The sequence below is a fragment of the Bolinopsis microptera genome, chromosome 9, assembly GCF_026151205.1.
Source record: "Bolinopsis microptera isolate Bmic1 chromosome 9, MBARI_Bmic_1.0, whole genome shotgun sequence".
In the NCBI taxonomy this organism is placed as follows: domain Eukaryota; kingdom Metazoa; phylum Ctenophora; class Tentaculata; order Lobata; family Bolinopsidae; genus Bolinopsis; species Bolinopsis microptera.
In genome coordinates, this window is record NC_087080.1 from 3,164,742 (window position 1) to 3,191,850 (window position 27,109).

The 27,109-nt window shown below is 36.5% G+C and overlaps 3 protein-coding genes across 5 annotated transcripts; all 3 read right to left on the bottom strand.

Annotated features, from left to right (window-relative positions):
• Nucleotides 1–765: 765 nt before the first annotated feature.
• LOC134820734 (uncharacterized) lies at nucleotides 766–26,372 on the bottom strand. Of its 3 annotated transcripts, none has more exons than XM_063831313.1 (22): nucleotides 26,198–26,372; nucleotides 22,108–22,280; nucleotides 21,866–21,962; nucleotides 21,374–21,483; nucleotides 21,017–21,158; nucleotides 20,670–20,864; nucleotides 20,423–20,508; nucleotides 17,407–17,589; nucleotides 7,917–8,054; nucleotides 7,680–7,774; nucleotides 7,343–7,500; nucleotides 6,542–6,720; nucleotides 6,266–6,348; nucleotides 5,286–5,421; nucleotides 4,937–5,014; nucleotides 4,627–4,766; nucleotides 2,771–2,866; nucleotides 2,272–2,381; nucleotides 1,951–2,056; nucleotides 1,773–1,839; nucleotides 1,432–1,545; nucleotides 766–1,194 (listed from the first exon to the last, which is right to left on the bottom strand). In XM_063831313.1, exons 1-22 carry the CDS (start codon nucleotides 26,269–26,271, stop codon nucleotides 995–997), a joined length of 2,760 nt encoding a protein of 919 aa, XP_063687383.1. In that variant the 5' UTR covers nucleotides 26,272–26,372; the 3' UTR covers nucleotides 766–994. The 3 variants fall into 3 exon arrangements, with proteins under 3 accessions (XP_063687383.1, XP_063687384.1, XP_063687385.1); XM_063831314.1 differs by lacking the exon at nucleotides 26,198–26,372 and adding an exon at nucleotides 25,349–25,442; XM_063831315.1 differs by lacking the exon at nucleotides 26,198–26,372 and adding an exon at nucleotides 22,461–22,607.
• LOC134821121 (uncharacterized) lies at nucleotides 8,896–9,884 on the bottom strand. The gene has a single exon (XM_063831786.1). The coding sequence runs from the start codon at nucleotides 9,684–9,686 to the stop codon at nucleotides 8,934–8,936; it is 753 nt and encodes a 250-aa protein (XP_063687856.1). The 5' UTR covers nucleotides 9,687–9,884; the 3' UTR covers nucleotides 8,896–8,933.
• On the bottom strand, nucleotides 11,608–12,523 carry LOC134820735 (uncharacterized). The gene has a single exon (XM_063831317.1). It carries the CDS (start codon nucleotides 12,434–12,436, stop codon nucleotides 11,684–11,686), a length of 753 nt encoding a protein of 250 aa, XP_063687387.1. The 5' UTR covers nucleotides 12,437–12,523; the 3' UTR covers nucleotides 11,608–11,683.
• Nucleotides 26,373–27,109: the final 737 nt, after the last annotated feature.

Genomic DNA, 27,109 nt, shown 5'->3' on the forward strand with positions numbered 1-27,109 from the left:
GGCTCTGGTTAGAGCAAACACACGGTGTATACCTCTTTTCACGCGCAAAGACCGCCAAAAGAAATGAGGTATACAACGTGTTATCGCTCCTACTAAATCGCTCGCCCAAATTTTAAGAAACTTCTTGTGAAAACAGAAAAGGCCCTTTGGGTATGAAATTGATCTCGTTCGGTGTATTTTTTGGACGCTGATTCCGAATCACCCCCCATGACGTAGGGTAAAAATGCTTCCCTGGAGAGTTATGGGCAAAAAACCGTTTTGGTCACGTGACAGGCTAGTAAAAGATGAATTCGATTGTTTAGGGCTCGGGTTAGGGTTAGGGTTGTGGTAAGGGTTATGGATAGCTTCGGGGTTATGGTTAGGTTTAGGGTTGGGATTAGGGTTTATGTAAAACCGTTTTGTACGGCTGCAAAACCATAAAAACCAAAGTCACGTGAAATTTTTGGGCGAGCGAATTAGTAAGAGCCACGTGTTATTATAGCACTAGCAGTACATTTCCAAAGGTAAAACATACCTTTATATTAGTGAGAAATAATGTTACTTGTTTTACACTTTTTAAGGCTTTTTTTGGCTACAATTTTTTACACAGATTAACTGGTAGTTTTGTAGTCCTATATGGAATCGTAGTGCTTGCCTTCCCCATGACTATCATTATCTTTATGGGATTAAGATTCCTAGCAAGAGTTGCAATGGTCCCTGTCTACAGCTGATCTCTGTATTGAGTTTCCAGTTTGTTGAATTATACGCAAAAAGATAACAAGTTGGTAAAGTTCAATAATGAATAAGATATCAAACATAACAAAAATTCATCATATTTCGCCCTTTAATAAGACTTAGCTTTAATTCTATGATAAAAATAACTTATCTGTTATCGATACTAAAAACCTCTGACTGAAACTCAAACTTATAACATCAACACTAACATGTAAGTGTAACAGAATAATCATTAATAAAATAAATCTATAATCAGCTCCCATTCTTAATCATTTAAAAACTAAACACTGGGTCGTATCAGGGCGCTGTTCTCTTCTTCGATACAAAGACTAACATCATTACTTCTTGAAGATGTTGTGGCAGGGGTCTCCCCCTCCTCCCCCTCTTCTTCAGGCACGGGGGACGCGGTGCGGCTGTTGCAGCAGCTACCCGAACTGTTACTACTACCACTACTACTTCCACTGCTCCAGTAGCTTGAAACTGCAGAAAAGGTTTGTTTGAAAGTTTTTGGGATTTCGAGAAGCGAGCTAAGTGCATATCGTCACGTTTTATCAAATAATTAAATTAAAAGTATGAAATTTACATCGTTATTAATTAAGAACTAAATGACTCATAGTAATTCTGCGAAGAAAACATAATAAAATTATCAAGTTTCTTTATATCAATATCAATCAAATCAACTTAATGAGATTCATTGAATTCCCGATCTCTACTCACTGGAACTGTAGTCTATGTATTGTTTTAGCAGTTTCATCATGTTCTTGTTTTTGTTGTCAAACGCTACAGCAAGACATGTTCTACCATCGTAATCTCCCGAGTGTATGTTGATCCCTACAACAGATCATACAATCTTTACATTCAACAAATTATAACATATGTAATAAATGATAAACAACCATCTTTCTTAGAATTTTCTGTGACCAAACTTAAGAATGTATTACTATTGATTATTCGTTTAATCGTTCATCGCCTGACAAGGATTGAAACTTATGTCCTACTAACAGAAAACAAGAATGATCTCAACCAACAGTTACCCTACTACTTAAGTGAGCATGTACCTGCGTTCACAAGACGTTGAATCATCTCAAAGTCGTTACTAAAAACAGCCCAGCACAACTCTGAAACCTGAATGGAGTTGGGTTAAGAACATATAAGTGATACGATAGTTAAACTTGTAGCTGTAGAAGCTTTCAATAAACATGTGTTAGTCAAAATTACAGTACAATGTCAATAAACCTGCATCTCCAGCGGTAAACACAGCTGGGCTCCCTGGTCCAGCAGGAACTCACACACGTCATCGTGCTCACTTTTACATGCCTCCAGTAGGGGCGAGTAACCGAACCTGGTCACAAGATTGTAAGTCAGATCACGTGATCAGATTAAATAGATTTAAAACGTTCATGCTTTAACAATTTGATCGGTTATATTGTTGATGTATGCCCAAATAGGTTTAACTTTGCGATGATGATGTGTCGAAAATAGGGTTTATCGTGTTGAAGTCATTTGAGCGCGTAATTGTAATTTATACCTGTCGATTATAATTATAATTATAATTACCTGTCGATAGCATTAATGTTAGCGTTATTCCAGCAGAGAGTTTTTACTGTTGCTATGTCTCCCGTAGCGCATGCTATGTGAAGTGGTGTCCGCAAATCATAGTCCGCCACCTGGGGTTAGCAATTAGTAATTAGTAATGAGAAATTAGTAATAAGTAATTAGAAATTAGTAATTAGTAATTGGTAATTAATAATTAGTAAACAGTTAATATTAATTAGTAAATAGTAATGGGAAATAGTAAATAGTAATTAGTAATTAGTTAATAGTAATGGGAAATTTGTAAATACTAATTATTAATTAGTAAATAGTAATGAAAAATTTTTAATTAGTAATCAGTAATTAGTAAATAGTAATTAATAATAATTAATAATTAATAAATAGAATCCTACTAAAAACTGGTCTCTGAGATCACTGTTACGCAAACTTAATCCTCGGCCACTGTGGTCAACTTAACTGCGAAACTTATTTTGCCAATAAAGGCAGCAAAATGTAGACTTACATTCAAGTCGATGAGAACGTTCTCTTTGATAAGGATGTGCATGATATCCCTCTCTTTTTTAGCGACCACCTCGCAGACAAGGGATGGTAGTAAGGCCTGGAGATAAAGGGGTTACAATAAAAAAAATAAAAACAAAGCAATATCAGATATGGGAAAATCTATGTATGGAAATAAGCTTTTTTTTGTCACGTGATGAAACGCTATCACCCCTCGAGCTTTTCACAAATTTTGGAATCAATTTGTTTGCTTGTGTGTACCTTGTATTACAATTTACTTGTACTCTTGTCTTATTAGTTGAGATTGTTATAATTACTGCATTCTGCAAATACCACAGCTTATTTTCTAAATCGCGTTTATTATATGTAGTAAATCCTGAAGAGACATGCTGAATGGTGAATGATACATTATCCATCCTTTTATTGACGGACCTTATTTGATTAATTAGCCCTCTACTGCCTATAATTAGGACCGTTCTTTGTTCCAACCCTAATTTCGTTGTTTATCGTACTCATATTAGAAAATTATAGTCGGGTGGTAAGACAAAGAAATATAATCAAACTCTGAGATAATAATAAAATTATTAGAATATATAAGATATTTTGGAAGACTTTTGAAGAGGAGCTTTTCTGCCCTCCCCTTTGACCTAAATTTCGCGGTTTTTACTGAAATTTTGACCAGTGACCAATCAGTGAGGTCGGTGATAATGACACAAGTCGCCATCAACTATCAAGGCGGTACTGGAAGCAGTATTTCCTTCATGACTAGCTCCTATTACGCTAATTATGCTATAGATGTTCAAAACTTGGGTTATGATTGATATTTTGGGATGCGGTTAAAAGTATCGATCATTGAATAGTATAGTGATTACTCAAAACACGGTTCACAGTGGTGCTCAAGGCTCGACCGAGTCCTCAGCCTCGGTCAGGAAGACAATTCCTCGGTTTGCCTCGGCCTCAGTTTAATCAAAGCAAAATTTCCTCGGCCTCGGTCGCAAATCCTGCCCTCGGTCGACCCTTGGTGGTGCTACATGATAAAGAGAAATTGGGACATAATACTGATTTTAAAATTCCTGAGTATAGCTGCATTTCGACCAGTGACCTTCTAGTTACTAGTATTACATCATACATGTATGATTATGCAATATAATACAATATTTAATTTTAATGAGTCTTTAGTAATATAATACAATAGTCCATAGCTCAATATTTTATTTCAGACTAGTCTTAAATACTGGGGGTAAATGGGGGAATTTCTGGATATATTTTCTTGGTATGGGAGAATTTGTTGCTAATTCTAGTGGAGTTGGTTTATCTAATAAGTATACCTTACCATACTTTACTTGAACGGGCATTTATTGGACGCTGGAGGCCCTTATAACTTAATAACGTTTATTTTAATGTCCGTTCAAATAAAGTCGGTCCGTTTATGATCCGTTAAAATTTCTTTCCCAAACTTATTGTATGCACTACGAACTTATTGGCCAGGATATGATTACTTATATTTTGTGGTTCGTTTAGTTTACTAGTTTAGTTTAAATGCAACCAATTGCCAAGTTACATCAAAACTGTGTCTGAATGCACTTTTGTTAAGGAATAATTTTATATCCTGCCTTGAAACTTTTACATAGTGGCCAAATCAAAACTCGCGAGCAGCCCTGATTTGAGCAATTTGCCCTTCTACTTATTACTAAGGTATTCCATAATTTTACATTACTTTTGTCGGATGATTTGAGTTCACCATAACATTGCAAGTCTTGTAATCTTCCTATCTTTGATAAGTTTGGTACAAACGATTGTGAGTGATCAAGCATACATGGTCTAATGACTATCAGTGAGAATATAAAACAGAAAATTCACCATAATCTTATCCTTATCATCAGTCCTCATGATGTGCCTGATGATTCCCTCTAGGATGACTGGGTCTATCTTCATATGCTGACGACTCCTTTTGCCATGCTGGTGTCTGTTCCTCATCAGTTCGGCGCTTTGATCAATCTCTGATAGAATTTGTGAATCAGTGATTTTTACCACATTATGATGACATTAATGATGATTATCTGAGGGTTCACGATTAGGTGAACTGGGTTATTTATCATGCAAAAACGCCATTTTGGTCAACCTTAACCGAAATAGATTCAAGTTAAACTGAAATTCAGTAAGTTTTTACTTTTCTTAACGTCTTTAACAGGCTGCAGGTCCTGAACAGTTTTCCCGTAGCATTCTGAAGGTTTCTTACCCCATCTGTCTGAAGTTATGTAGTCATTTTAAAGCATTGCAATTAAATTCTGTTTTATATTTAATTTGAAGTTGAGCTGTGATTTTTCAGTAAAATGAACCAACAAACACAGATCACGATATGTCGTGCCAGTCCACTGAACTCTGCAATAATCTCACAGTACGCGACACCCACAGTGGATACCACTGTATAAATCTGCATAGATTCTTTAGAAAGACACACACGTCAGAGGTGGCTATTATATTCCCACATAACATGGTGATAGTCATAGTAACTGTACCTTCAACCTCTTTCTTAGGCGCATAACGTTTGAGGAAATTGATCATCTTGTCGTTTTTCTTAGAGTACGCAATGTGTAGAGGTGTCCTGTTGTCGTAGTCACTCGAGTTGGGATCCGCACCACAATCTAACCAAATCTGGGGGATTAACTGTTTTTAATATCCAAGGTTGAGCAATTTTCCAATAAAAATCAACCTTTCATTCATTGAACAATAACTCAGTGACCTAGTATGGTTATGACGTCACCTTCGTAACAGATATATGTTTAATCTCATTTCCCATCTGCTTAGTTCTGTCGGACAATTTCAATTGATGTAGAAGACATGCGACCAGACGTTTATTGCTTGTTCAGGCACGTGATGAATTGAAACCCAATCGCAATATTCGGAGAACAAATAGTACTATTAGTTCGTAGAATGGGCTTAGTTATCCGACCTTAATTTCAGGGAAACCTCACGCACTCCTCCAAATATCTTGTTCTTCTATAGCCATTAATATCAATCTAGTGATTGAACCAAGTATCAGTGATGAGTGAGATGCATAGTTATATTATATTCACCATTATAGTAAGGCGATCTTTGTCAAGCACTTTCCGTTCTAAACGCAGAACCTCTAGAGACGGTTTTCTACGACACGTACGTAGTTTCAGAAGACTTGGTCTGTGTCATATTGCTTTCATAAAATGACACGACATTGATCATACGTATTTATTTCACACATAAATATCATAACACGCCGCTTTTTGAGAATAAACAATTTTTGCATTTCTTTAGTTTTAAATCAACCATGTCTTGGCATTTTCCCTATAATATGAAACTACACTTTATTTTGGCTTATCAAGTACGGCTACCAAAGTCAGTAGTTTCCGTCATGCTAGAAAACATTACGTTCAAAAACAAACTAGTTTCAAAAACAAACTAGTGCCATATTCTCACCATCACAGTTATAGGCAGTTGAAAAGCTTATAGTTTACTAACTTACTTTAAGTCGGTCGAGGTCGTCGTAAGCGACCATATAACACAGCATGGAAGATATCTGACTTTTCTTCAGCCTGAGTCTACCTCCTGCAGAGACACGTGAGTCGAATTAAAAAGTTGCTCTTTTAGAAGAACTCTTCTGTAATTTATGTAATTTACATATTAAATATATTAAATAAACTCTTTAAACAAACTTAAATAAACTTAATTTAGTAAACTCTTTAAATAAACTCATAACACATGTCTGGTGACATAACAAAGAATCTGAAGAGCAGCTCACCCTTTTTATATATGTATTTAGCAAGGTTAAAGTGTCCGTGAAGAATAGCGGAACTGAGGGCGTTGTTCTGGAAATTATCAGTCTGGTGAATATCAGCCTGATTCTGTAGGAGCAGATGTACCAGTTCCTCTCTGTTCTCAGCACAGGCCAGGTGTAACGCACATCTCCCGTCATAGTCACTGCAGATAAACATTAAACAGTCATAGTCACTGCAGGTATACAGTCATAGTCACTGCAGGTATACAGTCATAGTCACTGCAGATATACAGTCATAGTCACTGCAGATAAACAGTCATAGTCACTGCAGGTATACAGTCATAGTCACTGCAGATATACAGTCATAGTCACTACAGGTATACAGTCATAGTCACTGCAGGTATACAGTCATAGTCACTGCAGATATACAGTCATAGTCACTGCAGATATACAATCATAGTCACTGCAGATATACAGTCATAGTCACTGCAGATATACAGTCATAGTCATTGCAGATATACGGTCATAGTCACTGCAGATATACAGTCATAGTCACTGCAGATATACAGTCATAGTCACTGCAGATGTACAGTCATAGTCATAATGTATAATGTATAATGTATAATGTATAATGTATAATGTATAATGTATAATGTATAATGTATAATGTATAATGTATAATGTATAATGTATAATGTGAATAGGTTTACTCATCAGACAATGTCTTGCTTATCATAAAATTAGCAGATCTAATTCTATTTCTAGGTTACTTGTGGCCCAAAAAGTCGGCCCGAAATGTATTCTTTTTACTGTTGGAAAACTTGCCTTGCGTTTAAATCAGCCCCTAAGTCAATCAGTTCCTTTATCTTCTTTATAAAACCATGTTTTGCGTAAGCACAAAGTAAAATAGGCAGAATGCTTTTTTCAATGTTTTTATAAGCAGATGGAGCAATTTTACGTTTCCCAGTCCGTATCTTTAAATCCTGTGCAAATGAATATTTTACAAAATGTGTTGATTAATTATTCATAAATCTCGAAAACTTTTCGAAAAGTCGGTTACTGAAAAGTTCTCAGTTTCTAACGATAATGTTGGTATTATTAATTCATATTTCTGCATATAATCTAAAATAAAACTTCGTAATTTAACCGTGACTTGACTCACTGTTATTATCTTCTGGGAGAGCCAATAACGTCTGAGGTGATCCTCTGGTGTGGTCACTGACATGAGTTCTACTTGAAGTATCCGTCTAAACGCTCCTGGGGTGGATTCAGTGGAACACGCTGCTAGTCCGAGATATTGTTCAGACGTCAGGTTAATTCGAGTGCATCAATATTTATTTTTTGCATTTAACTTAATTAATCCATATTAATTCCCATTCTGAATGTAAATTTCTCCTACCTCCAGTGATATTGAGGATAATAATGACAATGTAAGCTGCTAGCGGGGCTGAGGTTTCCAGGTTAAATAGCTCAAAATAGGAGTTAAGAACTATCGATAGGAAAGTCGTGAAGAAGCAGGCAAACAGACCAATTATCACTGAAACGGAATGTTTTCAGATACACAATAATAATATAATAATAATAATTTGGTCGACCGCAGTCGGGGAGCCGATTTCCCTGTCTAATTGCATTTCGGCCACGGTCCTTTCGGTACAGATTTCCCTGCAGTATAGTCGGGACGCAACCCCAGGCATATACACTCGTGTTATTTTCGCAACTCTAATGAAAATACACAATAAACAAAACATTATTCATTCAAAATTAACTTGGACCAAGGTCGAGTAGGATTCTCACAGAGCAATACTCATTACCATTTACCAATCACACCAAAAAAATTAAGGGTGTGAGTTGAGGTTGAACATCTGAAGAACAGAAATGTAATTGACATAAATTCAATTTTAATCTGATTTTTTAATCGCCGTCCTGTCAAAGCGGTATAGCCTCCCCATAGTTGAATACATCTATTAAGAAATATCTTGCATTTAACCCTAGCCACTTCATTCATAATATGTTAAATACATTTTAAAATTAGGCATAACTTTAGATACGTTTGAGGTTACTATCGTTAAAAAGTTATAATAAGACCATATCTCGTCTTAAAGCACTTCATACTACGTCTTGTTTAATGTTTGTGCGCCTGCACGATACACACATAATACAGCAATAGTGATTGGGGTCTGGTTATAGCTGTACTACTTTTTATTGTTTAAAAACAAAGAGGCAATATTGAAGACTTCTTACACCGATTTTATGTTTCTCGAGACGAAGCGTGTAAAGCGTGTTCAATGTACAGATGTACATTGTACAGATGTATATCTATCATTTTGTTTTACAGTTTGCTAAAATAAAACTAAACATTGTCCTGAAGTTTATTTGTGAATAATCCGAGCTAAATTACATAGTTACATTAACTGTCTTAAATCTTTAAAAATAAAAAGAACAATATACAGCTCATAAAACCAACAAATAACAATAATTTCAACCCGGCACGTCGTAAGTTAGTACTGACTTTCGCTCCGACTCTCCTTTTCCACTGCTCCTCGGTGTTCACCCTAGGAAACGGTGTATCAGGAACTGGGACCCCAAGAAAATCACACAGTGGCTTCCATCCTTCCTTCACATTGAATATCAAGAGTTTTTCAGCAGGCACAGTTTCAATAACTCTGTTGTTCCAATCTGTATACATCTGAGCTAGATCTGTTTTTGGGTCATTAGGGTCGACCCCATGAACTACGACCATAATTTTCATGACCCAATAAACGTACGATGCCATCATATAGGAAAATATAAATCTTTTAATTTTCCAAGCTAACCATGACTGCTTCTTGTTGCCACTGAATATTGTCTCTTGAGCTGAAGTGACCCATAAATCTGGACTGTCTCTTACTGTCAGTATAACTTTGGCGTCCGGATTCCATTCCATTAGCTGTTCGTAAAACAAGCACCCGGGATATGATAAAGTAGAAGAGAAGCCATGAAGCAACTGAAGTAAACTAGAGTTATCCTCCTCATCCTCGTGTAGTTTCTGAAATAGATGATAAAGGTGGGTATTGTGGAACGCTCTGAGCATGTCATAGCCTGGACCGAACCCGAGTTCTTCTAAAGCTGCTTGCAGAGATCTTGTACCAGTCCTGCCTAGTCCCACGCCGATAACTTTCAAACTTGTCATTATTGAAAAGTACGACGGCTTGTTTTTGCCCAGTAAATAAAGAGCAAACAGTACGAGAACACAGGGTGAGGTGGTCTCATTAATTAAAAGATTAGAAATATATATCTACATCCTACAGTGTAGAACTGTAATCTTAGATAACAAAATTACCATATCATATAATCAAATTTTATTACATAATTATACAGTAGTATTTACATAACTTTATTCAAATCAAAACTAGAACATAAAAATCTGATAAGTAGCCTGAAAAGAAATACTAATACATAAACTAAAACAACTTCCTCCATCCTGCTCCGTGATAGGCTATTATTCTAAAACTATACAAATCGTCTGTATTTACCGATGGAATGTTTTTATTCCTAATCAAATCTAATTTTATAGTATCCTAAGCAAGTTTGGCTGTGTCTGCCTAGTTCGGCTGGTGTCTGCCTACTCTAGTACTTTTCCCTTTTTAGTAGTTCGGCTTTCTACTGCGAAGTGTAAAGCAGCTGATTAATGTGAGCTGTTTTCATTGTGAAGGACTATTAGACAGTAGCAAAACTAGACAACTTCATGGAAGGAAGAACTCCTGATAAAACTCTGTAATCACGAAGAAAGAATCGCTATAGCAAGGGGAAACGACAATAATTATGATACAAAAGTCTGACAATTAACTATAGAATAGAAACTACACACAAATAAATTCTAAATCGTCATCGAACGCCACATTTATGAACAGAAATACATGCGATAAAGTACATAGCCGCAACCTAAGAGTGCCCATGCAAGTAAAACTTTTGGCAATGTCTCGCACAACTTCACTTCAATGCTTATGGAAACAAGTTCATTCCATTCTTCAGTGCTGTTCACCCACGGAAACGGTGTACCAGGAACTGGGACCCCAAGAAAATCACACAGTGGCTTCCATCCTTCCTTCACATTGAATATCAAGAGTTTTTCAGCAGGCACAGTTTCAATAACTCTTTTGTTCCAGTCTGTATACATCTGAGCTAGATCTGTTTTTGGATCGTTTGGGTCGATCCCATGGAACTTCGTATCTGCCATTATCTTATGCACCAACTGAATTTGTGGTGGTTCAAAGAAATCCCAAAAAAGTCTCTTGATATTAGACGGAATCCAGCCAGAGCTGTTGTTGCAGCTGAAAATAGTATTTCTGGCTGATCTTGCCCACGATTCTGGGGAGTCTCTGACAGTAAGGATAACTTTTGCTTTGGGGTTCAGCTTCATAAAGGTTTGGTAAAACATATTACCGGGCTGATCTACCGTGGCTTTGAAACCTTCAAATATAGCTTCGATAGCCTCTTCATTTTCAACGTCCTGCAAAATGGCTCTGAAATGGTGATTACGGTCGGGATGATTGGACGTCTCCTTCATATGATGACACGGAGTAAACCCCAACTCCTCCAAAGCCAACTTCATGGACATTGTACCGGTTCTCCCCAATCCCGTCCCGATTACTTGCATACTCGTCATATTACCAGAGCATTAATTTCAACCTGATGTTAGTTGTGAAAGTAATGCTCATCTCGTAAAAGTGAAAAACATCAAATCTCAAGAGAAGAAATTCAAAATAGAAATAAAGTCGGTAAGTATAAAACTTAAAAAGAGCAGATGTGAAGTTTCGGTTGTGCTACATTAGTCCTAATGAAATACGCTATCAGATTGCACTGAAAGATAAATATTGTCTGCACTGAAAGATAAATATTGTTTGCATCAACTTATCGGATGACAGTCTGCTTAACCCTGGCGAATCGTATGATAAGTTTACATTTTAGAGGCTTACATCGCCCAATTTGGCAAATATCCTAATTAAAAATTGTCATAGCTTTACAAATTGTCATGGCTTTGATAATCTAATCGCTCAAATACATATCAATTTAATTCCTAGTCTGCTATTAATGCATTACGTCTTAAGGATGTAAAATAATCAAATTTGTATTATAATCGAGCATAAAAATCGAGCATAAAAATCGAGCATAAAAATGACCATACCACTAGAATCCTACAAGAAGGTAATACCCGCAAGCAAATATGAGTCCAGCCACTACGACTCTAGTCAGAGCATTCAATATGTTTCCCTTCATCATTCCAGAAACTTTATTCTGCCACTGCTCCGTGCTGTTCACCCTGGGAAACGGTGTATCAGGAACTGGGACCCCAAGAAAATAACACAGTGGCTTCCATCCTTCCTTCACATTGAATATCAAGAGTTTTTCAGCAGGCACAGTCTCAATAACTCTGTTGTTCCAGTCTGTGTACATCTGAGCTAGATCAGTATCCGGATCAGTAGGAGCGACTCCGTGGACACTTTGCTTTTCCATTATCTTGTGTATTAAGTAGAGGTGAATTGGCATAAACATTTGGAACATGAAGACTTTCAGTTGTGACACGAGCCAATTAGCTTGGTTCGCACTGAAAATAGTGTCGCCTGAAGATTTAGCCCAAGCTTCCGGAGAATCTCGTACATTGAGGATCACCTTAGCATCTGGATTCAGTTTCATCAACTCCTCATAGAACATACATCCCGGATAGTCTACCGCTGCGACAAAATCTTTGAATACCGCTTTAATGGATTCCTCGACTTCCTTGTCTTTCAATATGTTATTGAAATATTTAAAACATCCTTCTTGCCCAAACGTGACCACCATGTGATGGCATGGTCCGAAACCAATTTCTTCCAGAGCTAACTTCATGGACATGGTTCCCGTCCTTCCCAACCCTGCTCCTATTACTTGGAGGTTTGTCATTCTTTCACTTTGTCAATGCTTAAACGCTGCTGGGAATTAATATGTCAGGTATTTAATGTTGTTAATCAATACCTTACGTTGATAAGTTAATAGATAGGTCAGATAAATACTAAACAAAAACTAAATCGAAAAATTAAAATTGACATCAAATTCTTGAGCTGACGAAATTGAGCAAGGACTTGATAAAGATTGGCAAATAAAATCGTATTTTGGGAGTTACATATTTTTGTCATATGGAACATGAAAATTGAAAATTATGTTTTTTTTCCTTCCCTTTTAACCCTTGCCAGTTTGTTGCCAAAAATTAAAAATTACATCACTAAGCATGGTGCAATGAAAACTATGTCAAGATATGATATTTTTGCCTTCGTTGCTGAGCAAGAGATAAAGAGAGGTATTAGGTAACACGCACAGAAAAAACGTTTATAAACGTATAAATACCAAACAAACACAATTATCATTAAGACTAGGAACTAGAAAGTCAATGACAAACTCATTATTCAATTTACAATTTACATCACTTCCTAGTATAGTCTTAATATGGTAGTTTCAGACGGTAAATACAGGAAAACTGCACTTAAGCTTAGACTCGTGATTCTGAAAATTCGCATGTCAAATATTTGTTGCCATAACATGCAGAAAAAAAAACGAAACTTTTAAAAACATGAAAACAATGTAATATTTAGTGAGCACAGATTGTCTTTTATTTCTGCCGTCTAGAAAATTACGTGTAAAATTACAATGTGTAACTTCACATTATTCTCCATAACAGCTGGCCTGCTTATTGAAAAGGTTTGCAGTTATTTCACGAGGCGCAGCCGAGTCCAATAACTGGTGTTATTTTACAGGGTGGGCCAAAAGTCAGTGGGCATACGTTGGCCCTAATAGCTCAGTCACTGAGTGCCCAATTGAAATAATTCTTTCTGGTATGACTTACTATCACCACTGGTTCGGAGAATTTGTCATTGTCTGCGCAGCAGAGTCCGATAACTGGTGTTATCGTATTATACACGCAGTTTGATTCGCGAATAAGTTCACGCTAATTCTGGTGTTATAATTAGTGCGATTAGTTTTTAATCGCATCGACGATGCTGTCAATTCACAATCGCTCTAAAAACAATCAAACAATGCAATATGTTTTATTCGCACTCCATCTCAGGCCTAAAGTTTCAAAATTTAAAGTTAGCCTGGAGGAGCAAACACCGAAAAAAAATTCGGTGCGATAAAAATTTCAGTGGCCGTCAAATAAGCCGAAAGTGAAGTTTGATTAAAAAGCTTCAAGTTCAAGTTACAGATCAAATAAAATGGATCGTAATATTGTTTATTACGGCATGATCTCATTTTATAAAATTAAGTATGTATGAACTCCCATCAATTGCTGTGAAATGCTCAGCCGTCCATTATCAGGTCGATTTGATTCTTGGGATGATAATATTTCCAAGCAGCTGTTAAATGCACCACAACACGGCAGCAAACAACCATCGGGCCTGTATCAAAAGAAAAAGAAGCGGCCGGTCACACTAAGCTTTATATAATAATAGGGTCTTGTGATTCACACGATCAGTGACATTACATTATTGTCTTTATTGAGCTATATTATTACAGTCGTGCAGCTAATGTAGACTTAGCGTTTGAGCAGCAAATTGCGGAACACGATATTCAGACTTTCAGATAATCAATTAGTTTTATATTATCCATCTCCCTGCTTGGTCACAAGTTTTATTTAGCCCGGAGGGCGGAGAAGGAAAGTCCGAAAAAATCATCCTAATCATTCATTCACAGGGAATACAACGTCTTAGAATCTCGCTACGCATTTCCTACTTTAGGTGTGGGATTTAGCGATTCCACAACTGCGAGCCAGTTTAGAAGTAGAAGTAAATGAAACTAAAATAATTCACAGTTCAGAAAACAGAAAGGTAATATGATTATTAGCACAAGAAAGTCTACCAGGATTAGTTAATACAACTTCGTTTGACTACGACAGCCTCATTTCTAAATTACATTCCAAAATCGTAAACCTATGGCGAGGGCCTCATCCTTAAAATAATATCATAGCAGTCAATACTGATATCATGATATGGATCACTGACTATTTGTCAGCTAGCACATACCTAAGATGTGATTCTAGATTATGGATACAAATTCTTAATCATTGTCTCAATTTATTTCGTCATATTTTCGAAAAGTCCTAATGATGCAAAAATTCAATGCCATTATAAATCGTTCGGAAAATGAAGAATCCACTTTCCAAGAATCCTGTAACTAACAAAATTTTAACAAATTCACTCAACATCACAAAGTACTTGATTTCACAGAGCTTCAGGGTTATGATCGGACGTTGCTAAAAGCTGATTGGTTGGTAAATGTGACGTCACAGTGACGTCACAGTGACGTGTCTCACCTTCCCACCAGTATCCAAGTCAGGGAACAGTTTATAAAGAATTTTATAAGAAAGTCACAAAGTGACTCCCTTCCTTCCTGATGAAAAACTTCTGACACTCAATGTGAAGGAAGGAAGGACGTTTGAATTGAAGCTGTGAATATATCGTTTTCTTATCGAGCGTAGAGTGATTAATCATCGTGTGATAACATTGAGTTATCTACTGCCAGTACACTATTTCGAAGTCTTGATGCCGTTAAAGTCCACCTTGATGCCGTTAAACTTTAAAGTCCACCTTGATGCCGTTAAAGTCCACCGCTTATATTAGTATATTAGCTTGGACTATCAACAACCTCTCGTACCCTACCCAGTGATGATAAGTGGTCCAATGTTGCAGACACAGAGTAAGCCTTTGTCCTAAGGAAACTCCTGAAGCTTGGTACAGTCAGACAATAAATGTAAAAATTGGACACTATGTTGAGAGTGGTCAGAAATTCCGTAATTCGTCTCAAAGCAATCCCTTCATCAACACCAGACGTAATGTTGATGTTAAACAGAAAAGCCACCAACACTACCCATAACGGGACGATGGAAATGCAGTAAACCACCGCTGTTACCATAACTGTAACCAAACCGTGCCACTGTCTTCTCCCTCCACTGCGTCGTGATACCCTCCTAGATTTCACCAAGTAGCACGATGTTGCAGAGGTAGTGACAATAACCAGTAATATAGGAAGGAGAACTGTCAACACAAGGGAAGCTTTAGTTATTATCATGATCCACACAGAAGAAACACCAAGTGTGATGTGATAAACTGAGTAGTTAAAGTAAATGGTCTGGTTATCAGAGAGACGGAGAGCAGGGTACCACAAGGATACCACCCAAACAACACCGCACATGACATGAACCCTTCTCTTCAGCCAGTCAGTTGTCTGTGCAGGGTACTTTAGCAGCAGTATTTTAGTTGTTGTTAGAACACAAATCAGCATGTTACTGACCTGGAAACTGACAATGTTAAGGAAGAAAACAACATATCCCAGTGTTTCTCCGAAGATCCATCTCTTTGTGATGAGGGAGACTGTAGTTGGCAGGACGAACACAATGGACCTCAACAAATCAGACCGCTATATGCTGGATTATTACAACAACGTATCTGTTGAGCTTCAAAGCGTTGTACCCCACAGAGGCTACCAAGATGAAGATGTCTCCGATGAGCGATGATAGAAAAGCTATGAGGAAATACAGGATCCAAGCATATTCTTCAGCAGAAGATTCGATCTGATGTTGCGTATTTCTGGAGATCATGATTGGTGCGCTTTGAAATAATCTAGTGAGAAATAATGAGAGTACGATAATAATTTGAAACATTTCAAGAAACTTATAGTTAACGAAGATAAAATTACAACATCTGGGTCGCATGATGAAAGTTCAAATAATAAATAAGATGTAATTGTAACGATGTGTTCGAGGTCGCGAAAATGGAGCTACAGTAACAGCTTTGATCACTAACAAAATTAAAAGTTATCAATATTGCTGACTCCGTCTATAAAAAGTTGTTAAAATTGCCGACATTATACCACTGATCCATTCTAGTCTCTACAAAAATTATCGTTTAAAACATCGAGGGACAGCTGCGCGAGTGAAAGGCTCAACAGTCCATTTAAAATGTTTTGTAGCTTTTAAATCGCTGCCAAATAACGAACAGCTGGGCCAACAACACCGTCAGTGGCTGGTCAACACTTACCAAATGGTTCTGTCAGTCAAGTTCATTAGTCTGGTAGTTAATGTCTGCTGCATAGTGTGATGTTTCAGATATGTCAAAGTTGTTTGAAGCAAATGCCAACGAAATTTACAAAAAAAAACATCATAAAAGTCTATTAAAATAGTTAACAGAACATATGTATCATGTTTTTAGCACCTGTTACAAGTTAACACAGGTTCGAAATCATCGAGGCGAGGTATAGTCCAGAGCCCTTTTGTTAGAAAGATAAACGTATTATGACTTGCATTATGTGCTCTGGTCTATAATTTATCAGAATAATTTTCAGCAGGTGTTGACGATGATTAACACATGTTTATTGAAAGCTTCTACAAGTTAAACTATCTATATGTTTTTAACCAACTCCATTCAACATTCAGCAGGTGGTTGAGCTGTTAGATGGGTCAGATCATGTTTCTAGAGCCCTTAAGATCTATGGCGGACACAAGAGGTGTTAGATATTTATACCTGATTCTTACGAATCTTACGAATAGACGAAACAAAGACGCGAAAAAGAAACATTAGAACAAAACAGTAATATCTTAATTCTTAAAAACCAAACACAATACAAGACTGCACCGCAAAATGCTCGTGATTTTCTGAGCTTTGAAATCAATGAAGTAAAGAATATACATTTTGTTTGAAAACAGAGGACGATACAATGCCGCAACGACCGAAACAACAACTCACCTAACTTAACCTTAATGCGGATTGAGGAAGTTTAGCACTCATCATGGTTTTCAGAGCTTTGAAATCATTGAAGTAAGGAATATATATTTTGTTATGAACACAACACAAGTTTACAACTTTACAACAACCGCACAAACTAACCTGAGTGAACTCCAATGACGAAGTAGAGCCCAGAAATGCTCATCATGGTGAAGACCGAGGGGAATATAAGGAGTTTAATTGAGACAGTAGTCCAGAGGGGGGAAAGGAGGATAGCACTGACTGCTCCTGCAACTGCTCCTATCCACGCCATTAGGCAGGAGATCGGCGAAGTTATCAGTAACCCTGGGGTTAATCAGCGTCAGTGAGGGATTACAAAAGTAGTATCAGTTGTTTCCTTGAGATGAGATGATGTTAATACGTCAAACAACCAATTGTGTTCTTGATGTTCAAGACACAATCTCAGTTCATACAATAATGGAGCACAGAAGAACGCAGAACTAAAAGTATTGGTAAATGTTGACAAACATATAGTGAGTGGGATGATAAACTAGAAGTGTTGGTAAATGTTGACAAACCTATAGTGAGTGGGATGATAAACTAAAAGTGTTGGTAAATGTTGACAAACCTATAGTGAGTGAAATGATAAACTAAAAGTGTTGGTAAATGTTGACAAACCTATAGTGAGTGGGATGATAAACTAGAAGTGTTGGTAAATGTTGACAAACCTATAGTGAGTGGGACGATAAACTAGAAGTGTTGGTAAATGTTGACAAACCTATAGTGAGTGGGACGATAAACTAGAAGTGTTGGTAAATGTTGACAAACCTATAGTGAGTGGGATGATAAACTAAAAGTGTTGGTAAATGTTGACAAACCTATAGTGAGTGGGATGATAAACTAGAAGTGTTGGTAAATGTTGACAAACCTATAGTGAGTGGGATGATAAACTAAAAGTGTTGGTAAATGTTGACAAACATATAGTGAGTGGGATGATAAACTAGAAGTATTGGTAAATGTTGACAAACCTATAGTGAGTGGTATGATAAACTAGAAGTGTTGGTAAATGTTGACAAACCTATAGTGAGTGGTATGATAAACTAGAAGTGTTGGTAAATGTTGACAAACCTATAGTGAGTGGTATGATAAACTAAAAGTGTTGGTAAATGTTGACAAACCTATAGTGAGTGGTATGATAAACTAAAAGTGTTGGTAAATGTTGACAAACCTATAGTGAGTGGTATGATAAACTAAAAGTGTTGGTAAATGTTGACAAACCTATAGTGAGTGGTATGATAAACTAGAAGTGTTGGTAAATGTTGACAAACCTATAGTGAGTGGTATGATAAACTAAAAGTGTTGGTAAATGTTGACAAACCTATAGTGAGTGGTATGATAAACTAGAAGTGTTGGTAAATGTTGACAAACCTATAGTGAGTGGTATGATAAACTAGAAGTGTTGGTAAATGTTGACAAACCTATAGTGAGTGGGACGATAAACTAGAAGTGTTGGTAAATGTTGACAAACCTATAGTGAGTGGTATGATAAACTAGAAGTGTTGGTAAATGTTGACAAACCTATAGTGAGTGGGACGATAAACTAGAAGTGTTGGTAAATGTTGACAAACCTATAGTGAGTGGGATGATAAACTAGAAGTGTTGGTAAATGTTGACAAACCTATAGTGAGTGGGATGATAAACTAGAAGTGTTGGTAAATGTTGACAAACCTATAGTGAGTGGGATGATAAACTAGAAGTGTTGGTAAATGTTGACAAACCTATAGTGAGTGGGACGATAAACTAGAAGTGTTGGTAAATGTTGACAAACCTATAGTGAGTGGGATGATAAACTAGAAGTGTTGGTAAATGTTGACAAACCTATAGTGAGTGGGATGATAAACTAGAAGTGTTGGTAAATGTTGACAAACCTATAGTGAGTGGGATGATAAACTAGAAGTGTTGGTAAATGTTGACAAACCTATAGTGAGTGGTATGATAAACTAAAAGTGTTGGTAAATGTTGACAAACCTATAGTGAGTGGGATGATAAACTAGAAGTGTTGGTAAATGTTGACAAACCTATAGTAAGTGGGATGATAAACTAGAAGTGTTGGTAAATGTTGACAAACCTATAGTGAGTGGTATGATAAACTAAAAGTGTTGGTAAATGTTGACAAACCTATGGTGAGTGGTATGATAAACTAGAAGTGTTGGTAAATGTTGACAAACCTATAGTGAGTGGGATGATAAACTAAAAGTGTTGGTAAATGTTGACAAACCTATAGTGAGTGGGATGATAAACTAAAAGTGTTGGTAAATGTTGACAAACCTATAGTGAGTGGGATGATAAACTAAAAGTGTTGGTAAATGTTGACAAACCTATAGTGAGTGGGATGATAAACTAGAAGTGTTGGTAAATGTTGACAAACCTATAGTGAGTGGTATGATAAACTAGAAGTGTTGGTAAATGTTGACAAACCTATAGTGAGTGGTATGATAAACTAGAAGTGTTGGTAAATGTTGACAAACCTATAGTGAGTGGGATGATAAACTAGAAGTGTTGGTAAATGTTGACAAACCTATAGTGAGTGGTATGATAAACTAGAAGTGTTGGTAAATGTTGACAAACCTATAGTGAGTGGGATGATAAACTAGAAGTGTTGGTAAATGTTGACAAACCTATAGTGAGTGGTATGATAAACTAGAAGTGTTGGTAAATGTTGACAAACCTATAGTGAGTGGTATGATAAACTAAAAGTGTTGGTAAATGTTGACAAACCTATAGTGAGTGGGATGATAAACTAGAAGTGTTGGTAAATGTTGACAAACCTATAGTGAGTGGGATGATAAACTAGAAGTGTTGGTAAATGTTGACAAACCTATAGTGAGTGGGATGATAAACTAGAAGTGTTGGTAAATGTTGACAAACCTATAGTGAGTGGTATGATAAACTAAAAGTGTTGGTAAATGTTGACAAACCTATAGTGAGTGGGATGATAAACTAGAAGTGTTGGTAAATGTTGACAAACCTATAGTGAGTGGTATGATAAACTAGAAGTGTTGGTAAATGTTGACAAACCTATAGTGAGTGGGATGATAAACTAGAAGTGTTGGTAAATGTTGACAAACCTATAGTGAGTGGGATGATAAACTAGAAGTGTTGGTAAATGTTGACAAACCTATAGTGAGTGGGATGATGCTTTCCCATCTATCTGTAAATAGAACATACGACATTCCTTTATACAAATCAATACCAAACTGGCTCCTAGAATGGAATATTATGTGTTAGTCTTAGATAACTTTTACTTATTCAGCAACAATTGAACAAAACAGGTCTAGGAAATAAAGTCATAAAGTAATAAAGAAATGTGAAAACTGATTGAAAGAACTTATATAAAAGCAAGTTGATCACAATAATTATCTCACGCTGTAACAGAGCAGTCGGCACTACCAGGATTATCACAGTTAACAAAAAACATAATATTGTCAGCGTCCACACTGGTTGGTTTGAGGTCTAGGGTAGGAGCAGGACTTGTGAAGAGGTAGGTGCTGTGTGACTTTAGAGTGACTACCATGAACCCCACCAGTGCTGGGGCTAAGAACAAAGGGGTGCATCTTAATCTGATTGAGAGATAGTGGGTTTGAAAAGGTTGTAACCTTTAAATTGTAGTTCAGATCAGAAATCCTCTATTCGGGAAGTAAAAACAAAGTTTTAAATCAAAACTATAGTTCCAAACTCGCAAATAAATAGACAAATAAAAAAGAAGACTAACACTTTCACAAGGAAGATGCCAATAGCCTGGAAGAGGAGTAGAGTGAGTAAAGTGAAGGGGATTAGTAGCACTAGCTGGGGTAACTGACTGACATGATCCTCTTCTAAGTTAGCTCTGTACACTATAAAACCCAACAGTACCCCTGAAAATGGAGTTATAAACATTCAAAATAGTTGTAGTTTCAAACATTCAAATAGTTTGAGATTTAAGTATTTTTGTTTCTAAATTCAACTCAAGAGAAGCTGACACGCTTACCTTGAGGGGTAGAGTCTATAGAGACTATATTATTATATAATATAGAAACTATAGATACTATATTATTATATAGTATAGAGACTATAGAGACTACTACTATACCTTGGGAGGGATAGAGACCGTTATAAATCTGTTCGTCAGGAACTCCCAGATAGAAGGCCCACACTCCAACCCACAACACACACCAAGTTACATATATCACACCATACGGCCTGGAAAGTGAGGTGTGAACGAAAACACTGTGGATATAGAAAGTAAATACAAATCTCAGTAGTCATTAATAAACACATGATAACACTGTGGATATAGAAAGTAAATACAAATCTAAGTAGTCAGTATTAAGCACAAGGTAACATTACCAGCTGATCAAGTATTATATAAAATGTGTTGTCAGGTAACTGAGGTAGACCAGGGACACAAGAAAATCGCGATTATTTTGCTCAAAAATCGCGATACCGCGATTTTTGACAGGCTATACATAAGACTATACATAAAATTTGTCGCAAATAAAGGGACAAAATCGCGATTCCGCACATCCGCGATTTCCTTTTGTCCCTGAGGCAGACAGGTCACGTGATATACAGTGTTCCTTACCAGCAGCCTAAACAGATCCCAACGAACACACAGAGACCGAGAAAAGGATTGCTGATTCCTAACCACATCCCCAGAGACCGCAGGAAGGAGAATATTACTGAAATTAGAAATGTTCAGGTTAGATAGTTAAATGTGTGGAACTATCCCAATGAAATAGGCTAAGCAGAATATATAGGGTCACACTGTAATTATGATACAATATTTGTATTTCTAAAACCAAAATGGACAGAAAGCTGGCTCACACGTGAGAGTGGTGTGTCCCCTAATGATCTGATGAAAGTCTGGCATGGTGCCAGAAAGGTATTTCCATGTAGGGTTAGAGGCTCTCTTGAAACGATTCTGGTAGTTGGTATTCCAGGGGCTTATTTCACTGTAGTCTGAGTAGAGATTACGGTCTGTACTCTCAAACGGTCCCCTGAAAGGAATACCTTCAGTCACAATTCAGGTGATGTTTCGTTAAACATTATCTTTTAACATCTCAAATATATGTTTAGGATTGTTTCAAACGATAAACAGAACGGCCGGAAATAGACATGCCATATTTTCCCTCTTTCTTTTCAAGGAGAAAACATAGTGGAGCGTTGAGAACACTTACTCATATCCATCATACTCATCAGCTTCACTCATGATATCTCAATATCATGAAGATTGAAGAGGTCACTCAGCTTAGCAAGACAGCTTTAAAAGAACACGTGTAAGTGTTTTGGTAGAAATACGTTTCAATAAACTCTAAGCTAAGACTAGCAACAAAAATTAAATTATGAAATATGAGCAGGCGGCAACAGTTAGGATGGGTTGTTTAATGATTATGTTTTAAGTAACTTAACAATACAATTACGTTACACAGCATTCATTGTGCGAGTTTAAAATTATATTCAAAATTCATATCATAATATTTTGTAGTAAGAGCGGGTATGTGGTACATGTTTTGCTGGAATGTGAAATCAAATCAAACGAGTATACCTATATAACCAGAAGTAGACTATAAATTTCATGATAAACACAATGAACTGGTAAGCTATGCACCACAAATATTCCTGATTTTAAATCAAGGATGGACATTAATTTTAAGATGATGCACCTTGCACGTTAATAGCTATACATGACACGTATTTTCATTGTAGCAAGCATATTCTTTCCGGGAGATTCGAAAACTTCTTGAAAATTCCTGATTTTCACATACTTCTGATCCGATCCAAAAGTATCTACTTTCCAGACAAAGATTATTTAATAGAAGTTGTGATTTGACAGGAAATAAAATGGGAAGAAGTTGTCTAGAATCTTCCGAGCAAGCATGGAGCAGCCATGGTCCAACAGCAAACATTTAACTTTTACAATATACATGGCAGAAAAGTTGGAAAAATGTATGATATTAAAGTATTAAGGGTTGTAAATATGGGGGAGAATGATCTGGAACTAGTCGTTTGTGATCATATAAAGTGTGGTATGTGGTAGATATTTATACAGCGTACTCTACAATCTAGATCTATAAAACGAAGTACGAGTTACCACGATAGTCTATCTCTCCGTCTACAATTATGCTAACTAACAATTGAGTATGAGGTCAATTACATGTCCACAGATATGGATTATAGAGATTACACTCACACATAGTTGAACATCATGAGACAAGTGGAAAACAAACAAACGAATAGACTTCAAGCTCATAAAGGATCGTTCTTGAGATCGCAGATTTCAAAACTCTTGTTCGACAGTCGAAGTTCTCTTGTCGAAGTTTAGTACGTGTCGAACTTGAGTCCAGGTAGCGCACTTTAGTTCAACAGAGTCGAACCTTAGTGTTTGTCAAACTACAGTACGTGTCGAACTACAGTACGTGTCGAACTTGAGTACGTGTCGAACTTGAGTACGTGTACCCATATATATGACATGAATATTATTGCTGAACTACTTTGAAGTTTGACTATTACACATGCTTTCTTATTCTTTTACTTCCTTTTCCCATCAGGCAGTATCTGCATCTATTTTAACTCATAATGTAATTATGTGAAACGACCTCTTCTAGAATTTAGCCTTTAAAACCGTTGCTATATGTTATAGTAAACCATTAAAGTATGACTATGACTTTATATAAATCAAGAGGCTTGCATATGAACATATTATGTGCGAAATATGAAGAAAAACAACTAGCAAATGGAATGGAAAATGCAGTCTCAAAAAGTCGAAAAATGTGACTAAAATTGTTGCCGACTAGAAATGTGCGAAATTTGCGACTAAAATTATGGTAACCAACATTTTTGTAAATTTATTGTGAACCAAATTTATTGGACTTAAGGTATATAATAAACTGGTCTCAATCACTAAAATTTAATAGCTACAAAGTGAGGTACAAAGTGGGGTACAGAACTGGTGATCTCATGTAGAAGCTACAAAGCTGGGAATAGGATGTAATATGTGATCTAGTTAAGAGGGTGCAGCCAGATTATGCAACATTCAATTTCGAGACCAACAAACTTCTAATATACAAGGGGTACCGGATCACAGCAATTTTTGTCTTTAAAAAGTAAAAAGCTGAATCCCTGAGTTCGTATACGAATTTCTATCCAAATCGAACAAAAAAAGCAATTGAATGAGACTAAACTTAAAATATTTCGCCATATCTCAGTTCTAGATGCTCTCAAAATATCAAGGGTTCTAAATTTTTTTACAATATTTTTATGAATAACGCAAAAATTGATAAACGCACTGAAATTTAAGAAAGTAAAATGTAGACACACTGTGACACGGAAGGAACGAAGAAGCAAATTGCTGTGAAGTTCAAATCAAATACCGCTTAGCAATTACCCTGGATACATGAAGTACACACGGCGAGCGGAGAGAGAGAGAGAGAGAGCGGATGTACCACCCTAATACCACTTCAGTATATCTTCAGACCAATGTTCATTCTAACACTTTGTCATTCGCGTCTATTTAGCCATTAACCATGCAATAAATGTGATTGTACCATTAGCATAACTAATGGTGAATGATTAACATAAGTAATGGTATTTATCGAGCTGCATAACAGGTCTGATAAGCTTGATTTGCTGGTCAGTCCCAGCCATGGTATGGTAGAAACCGATTACATGGTTGTTTGGGAGAATTAGCAGTTTAAAGTAATCTGGCGGTCGGGAGAGAGAGAGAGAGAGAGAGAGAGCAAGGATCTCTCCACTTCCTGATGGTTCGTTCTCCAGCATAGCTGGTTAACTACTATACTGGCTTACTGGTAGTGCTCAGTGGGTAATTTGTTTAAGCTAGTATTTGCACGGTTTCTTTGCTGTGCGGGAATATTGTTTTCGTCCATATTTCATATGTTAGATTAAAGGATCATGTTATTATAATCAATATTTCCTTTTATTTTCCGGTTTATTGGGTTTGTCAATGTGTTTGTTGGTGATCGAGCGGGACGAGCATGGCTAAACTTACTTTTATAACCGTTAAAGAGTTGTCAAAAATGCAAAACGTTCCCTACAACACTAGTCTTACTGAAAAAGTGATGACGAATCGAGGAGTCCCATCTTCGTAACCACATCAACTCGAGTCATGGTTGTAGCAACCGGTTATCACGTACCAAACCTTCAATACTAGGTACACAAAATACTCTAAAAATGTAACAAGATAAACATTAGAAAATGCAGCTTGCACGTTAATAGTTTTACAGTATTATACATGGCACGTATTTTCATTGTAACAAGCATATTCTTTCCGGGAGATTCGAAAACCTCTTGAAAATTCCTGATTTTAACATACTTCTGATCCAGAAGTATCTACAATATACATGGCAGAAAAGTTGGAAAAATGTATGATATTAAAGTATTAAGGGTTGGAAATATGGGGAGAATGGAGATGTATCGGCTTCAATGGGAATAAGACGCTTTCCGATGTGGAAATAACTACATCATAGTATAAAGACAGGTTATGATGATGACTGAATACTTACATAATATATACATTCTTAATTCTTTTATAATAAACTGCTCTTAAGTGAGCCATATTTCATATATTAGATTTAAAGGATCATGTTATTGCAATAAATTTTCCATTTTAATTTTCCGGTTTACCGGTTTTATCGATGTGTTTGTTGGCGATCGAGCGAGACGAGCATGGCTATTTTAAATTTGTTTTTATAACCCTAAAAGAGTTGTTAAAAATACAAAACGTTTAGTCTTACTGAAAAAGTGATGACGAATCGAGGAGTCCTATCTTCGTAACCACATCAACTCGAGTCATGGTCGTAGCAACCGGTAACCACGTACCAAACCTTCAATACTAGGTAGGTACACAAAATACTCTAAAAATGTAACAAGACAAAAATTTAGAAAATGAATAACTCACCATGGTCCCGGCTGTTTCGTTAGGATATCACAATATTCACCCACACGATTATAATATGCTCCTGAATCTGTCATATCAGCAGTGGTCTGGCAGCTGGTATGTGATATAGTTTTCCGGTATAGAGAGGCAGTTCATCACAGGTCCATGTTCATTATTGTCACGTGATGTCTGCCCTTTGAAACAGATAAACTAATAAACAATGGAGGCAAATAAGCAGATTGAGATGAGAATTGTTCGTTTAAAACTAAAATACAGAACTAACAACGATCGAAGGTATGTGGTAATCAAGGATTACCCAATGCATGCGAGAAGTATGCCACGTGAATATTCAAGGACTTTTTAAACTGTGATAAATCCAGAGGCCCAAACCAAAAATTTGTCAGCCTTTTAAAGACGCGGTGAATGCAGTAAATTCAATGATCAATACTGATTCCGAGAGCGATATAAATTAAGGCTGGACAATTGAATTATAAAACATATAGGGGAAGTATGCAAGAATATCAAACAAGTTGCAATTGGTGTACCTGAGCACTCCGCAGGATTCACTTCAATCCATACAAAACATTTGTATATATAGTATAATGTATAATATAAATATTATTTGTAGTCATTTGTCTTCAAAACAATTAAAAGTTTGATTCTGTAAACTTTGGTTTCGATGGCAGATAATTACATACGCAAAAAACTTACAATTCACATCAAATCAGTCAACAATACTACAATTACTTTAATTACTTTAATTAACAATACTACAATAACTTAATTTAATTTGGATTTTGGCGGATGCTTCGAGTTGTCCATTTTCGGTCACAAGTTACCATTTGACTTTCGCAAGCCTAGGTCGAGTTAATCTAAACCTAAATTAGGTCAATATCTGTCTAACAATCAGTACTTGTGATTTGTATTTAATTA

Bases quoted from the DNA above. Each gene is read 5' to 3' on its own strand.
- LOC134820734 (XM_063831313.1), bottom strand. From the start codon at position 26,271: ATGACAGATTCAGGAGCATATTATAATCGTGTGGGTGAATATTGTGAT. The intron at 20,509-20,669 runs GTGAGATAATTA...ATTCCATTCTAG, and splicing joins GCCGACTGCTCTGTTACAGC to GAGCCAGTTTGGTATTGATT. The intron at 5,015-5,285 runs GTACAGTTACTA...ACATAACTTCAG, and splicing joins GCCTAAGAAAGAGGTTGAAG to ACAGATGGGGTAAGAAACCT.
- LOC134820735 (XM_063831317.1), bottom strand. From the start codon at position 12,436: ATGACAAACCTCCAAGTAATAGGAGCAGGGTTGGGAAGGACGGGAACC.
- LOC134821121 (XM_063831786.1), bottom strand. From the start codon at position 9,686: ATGACAAGTTTGAAAGTTATCGGCGTGGGACTAGGCAGGACTGGTACA.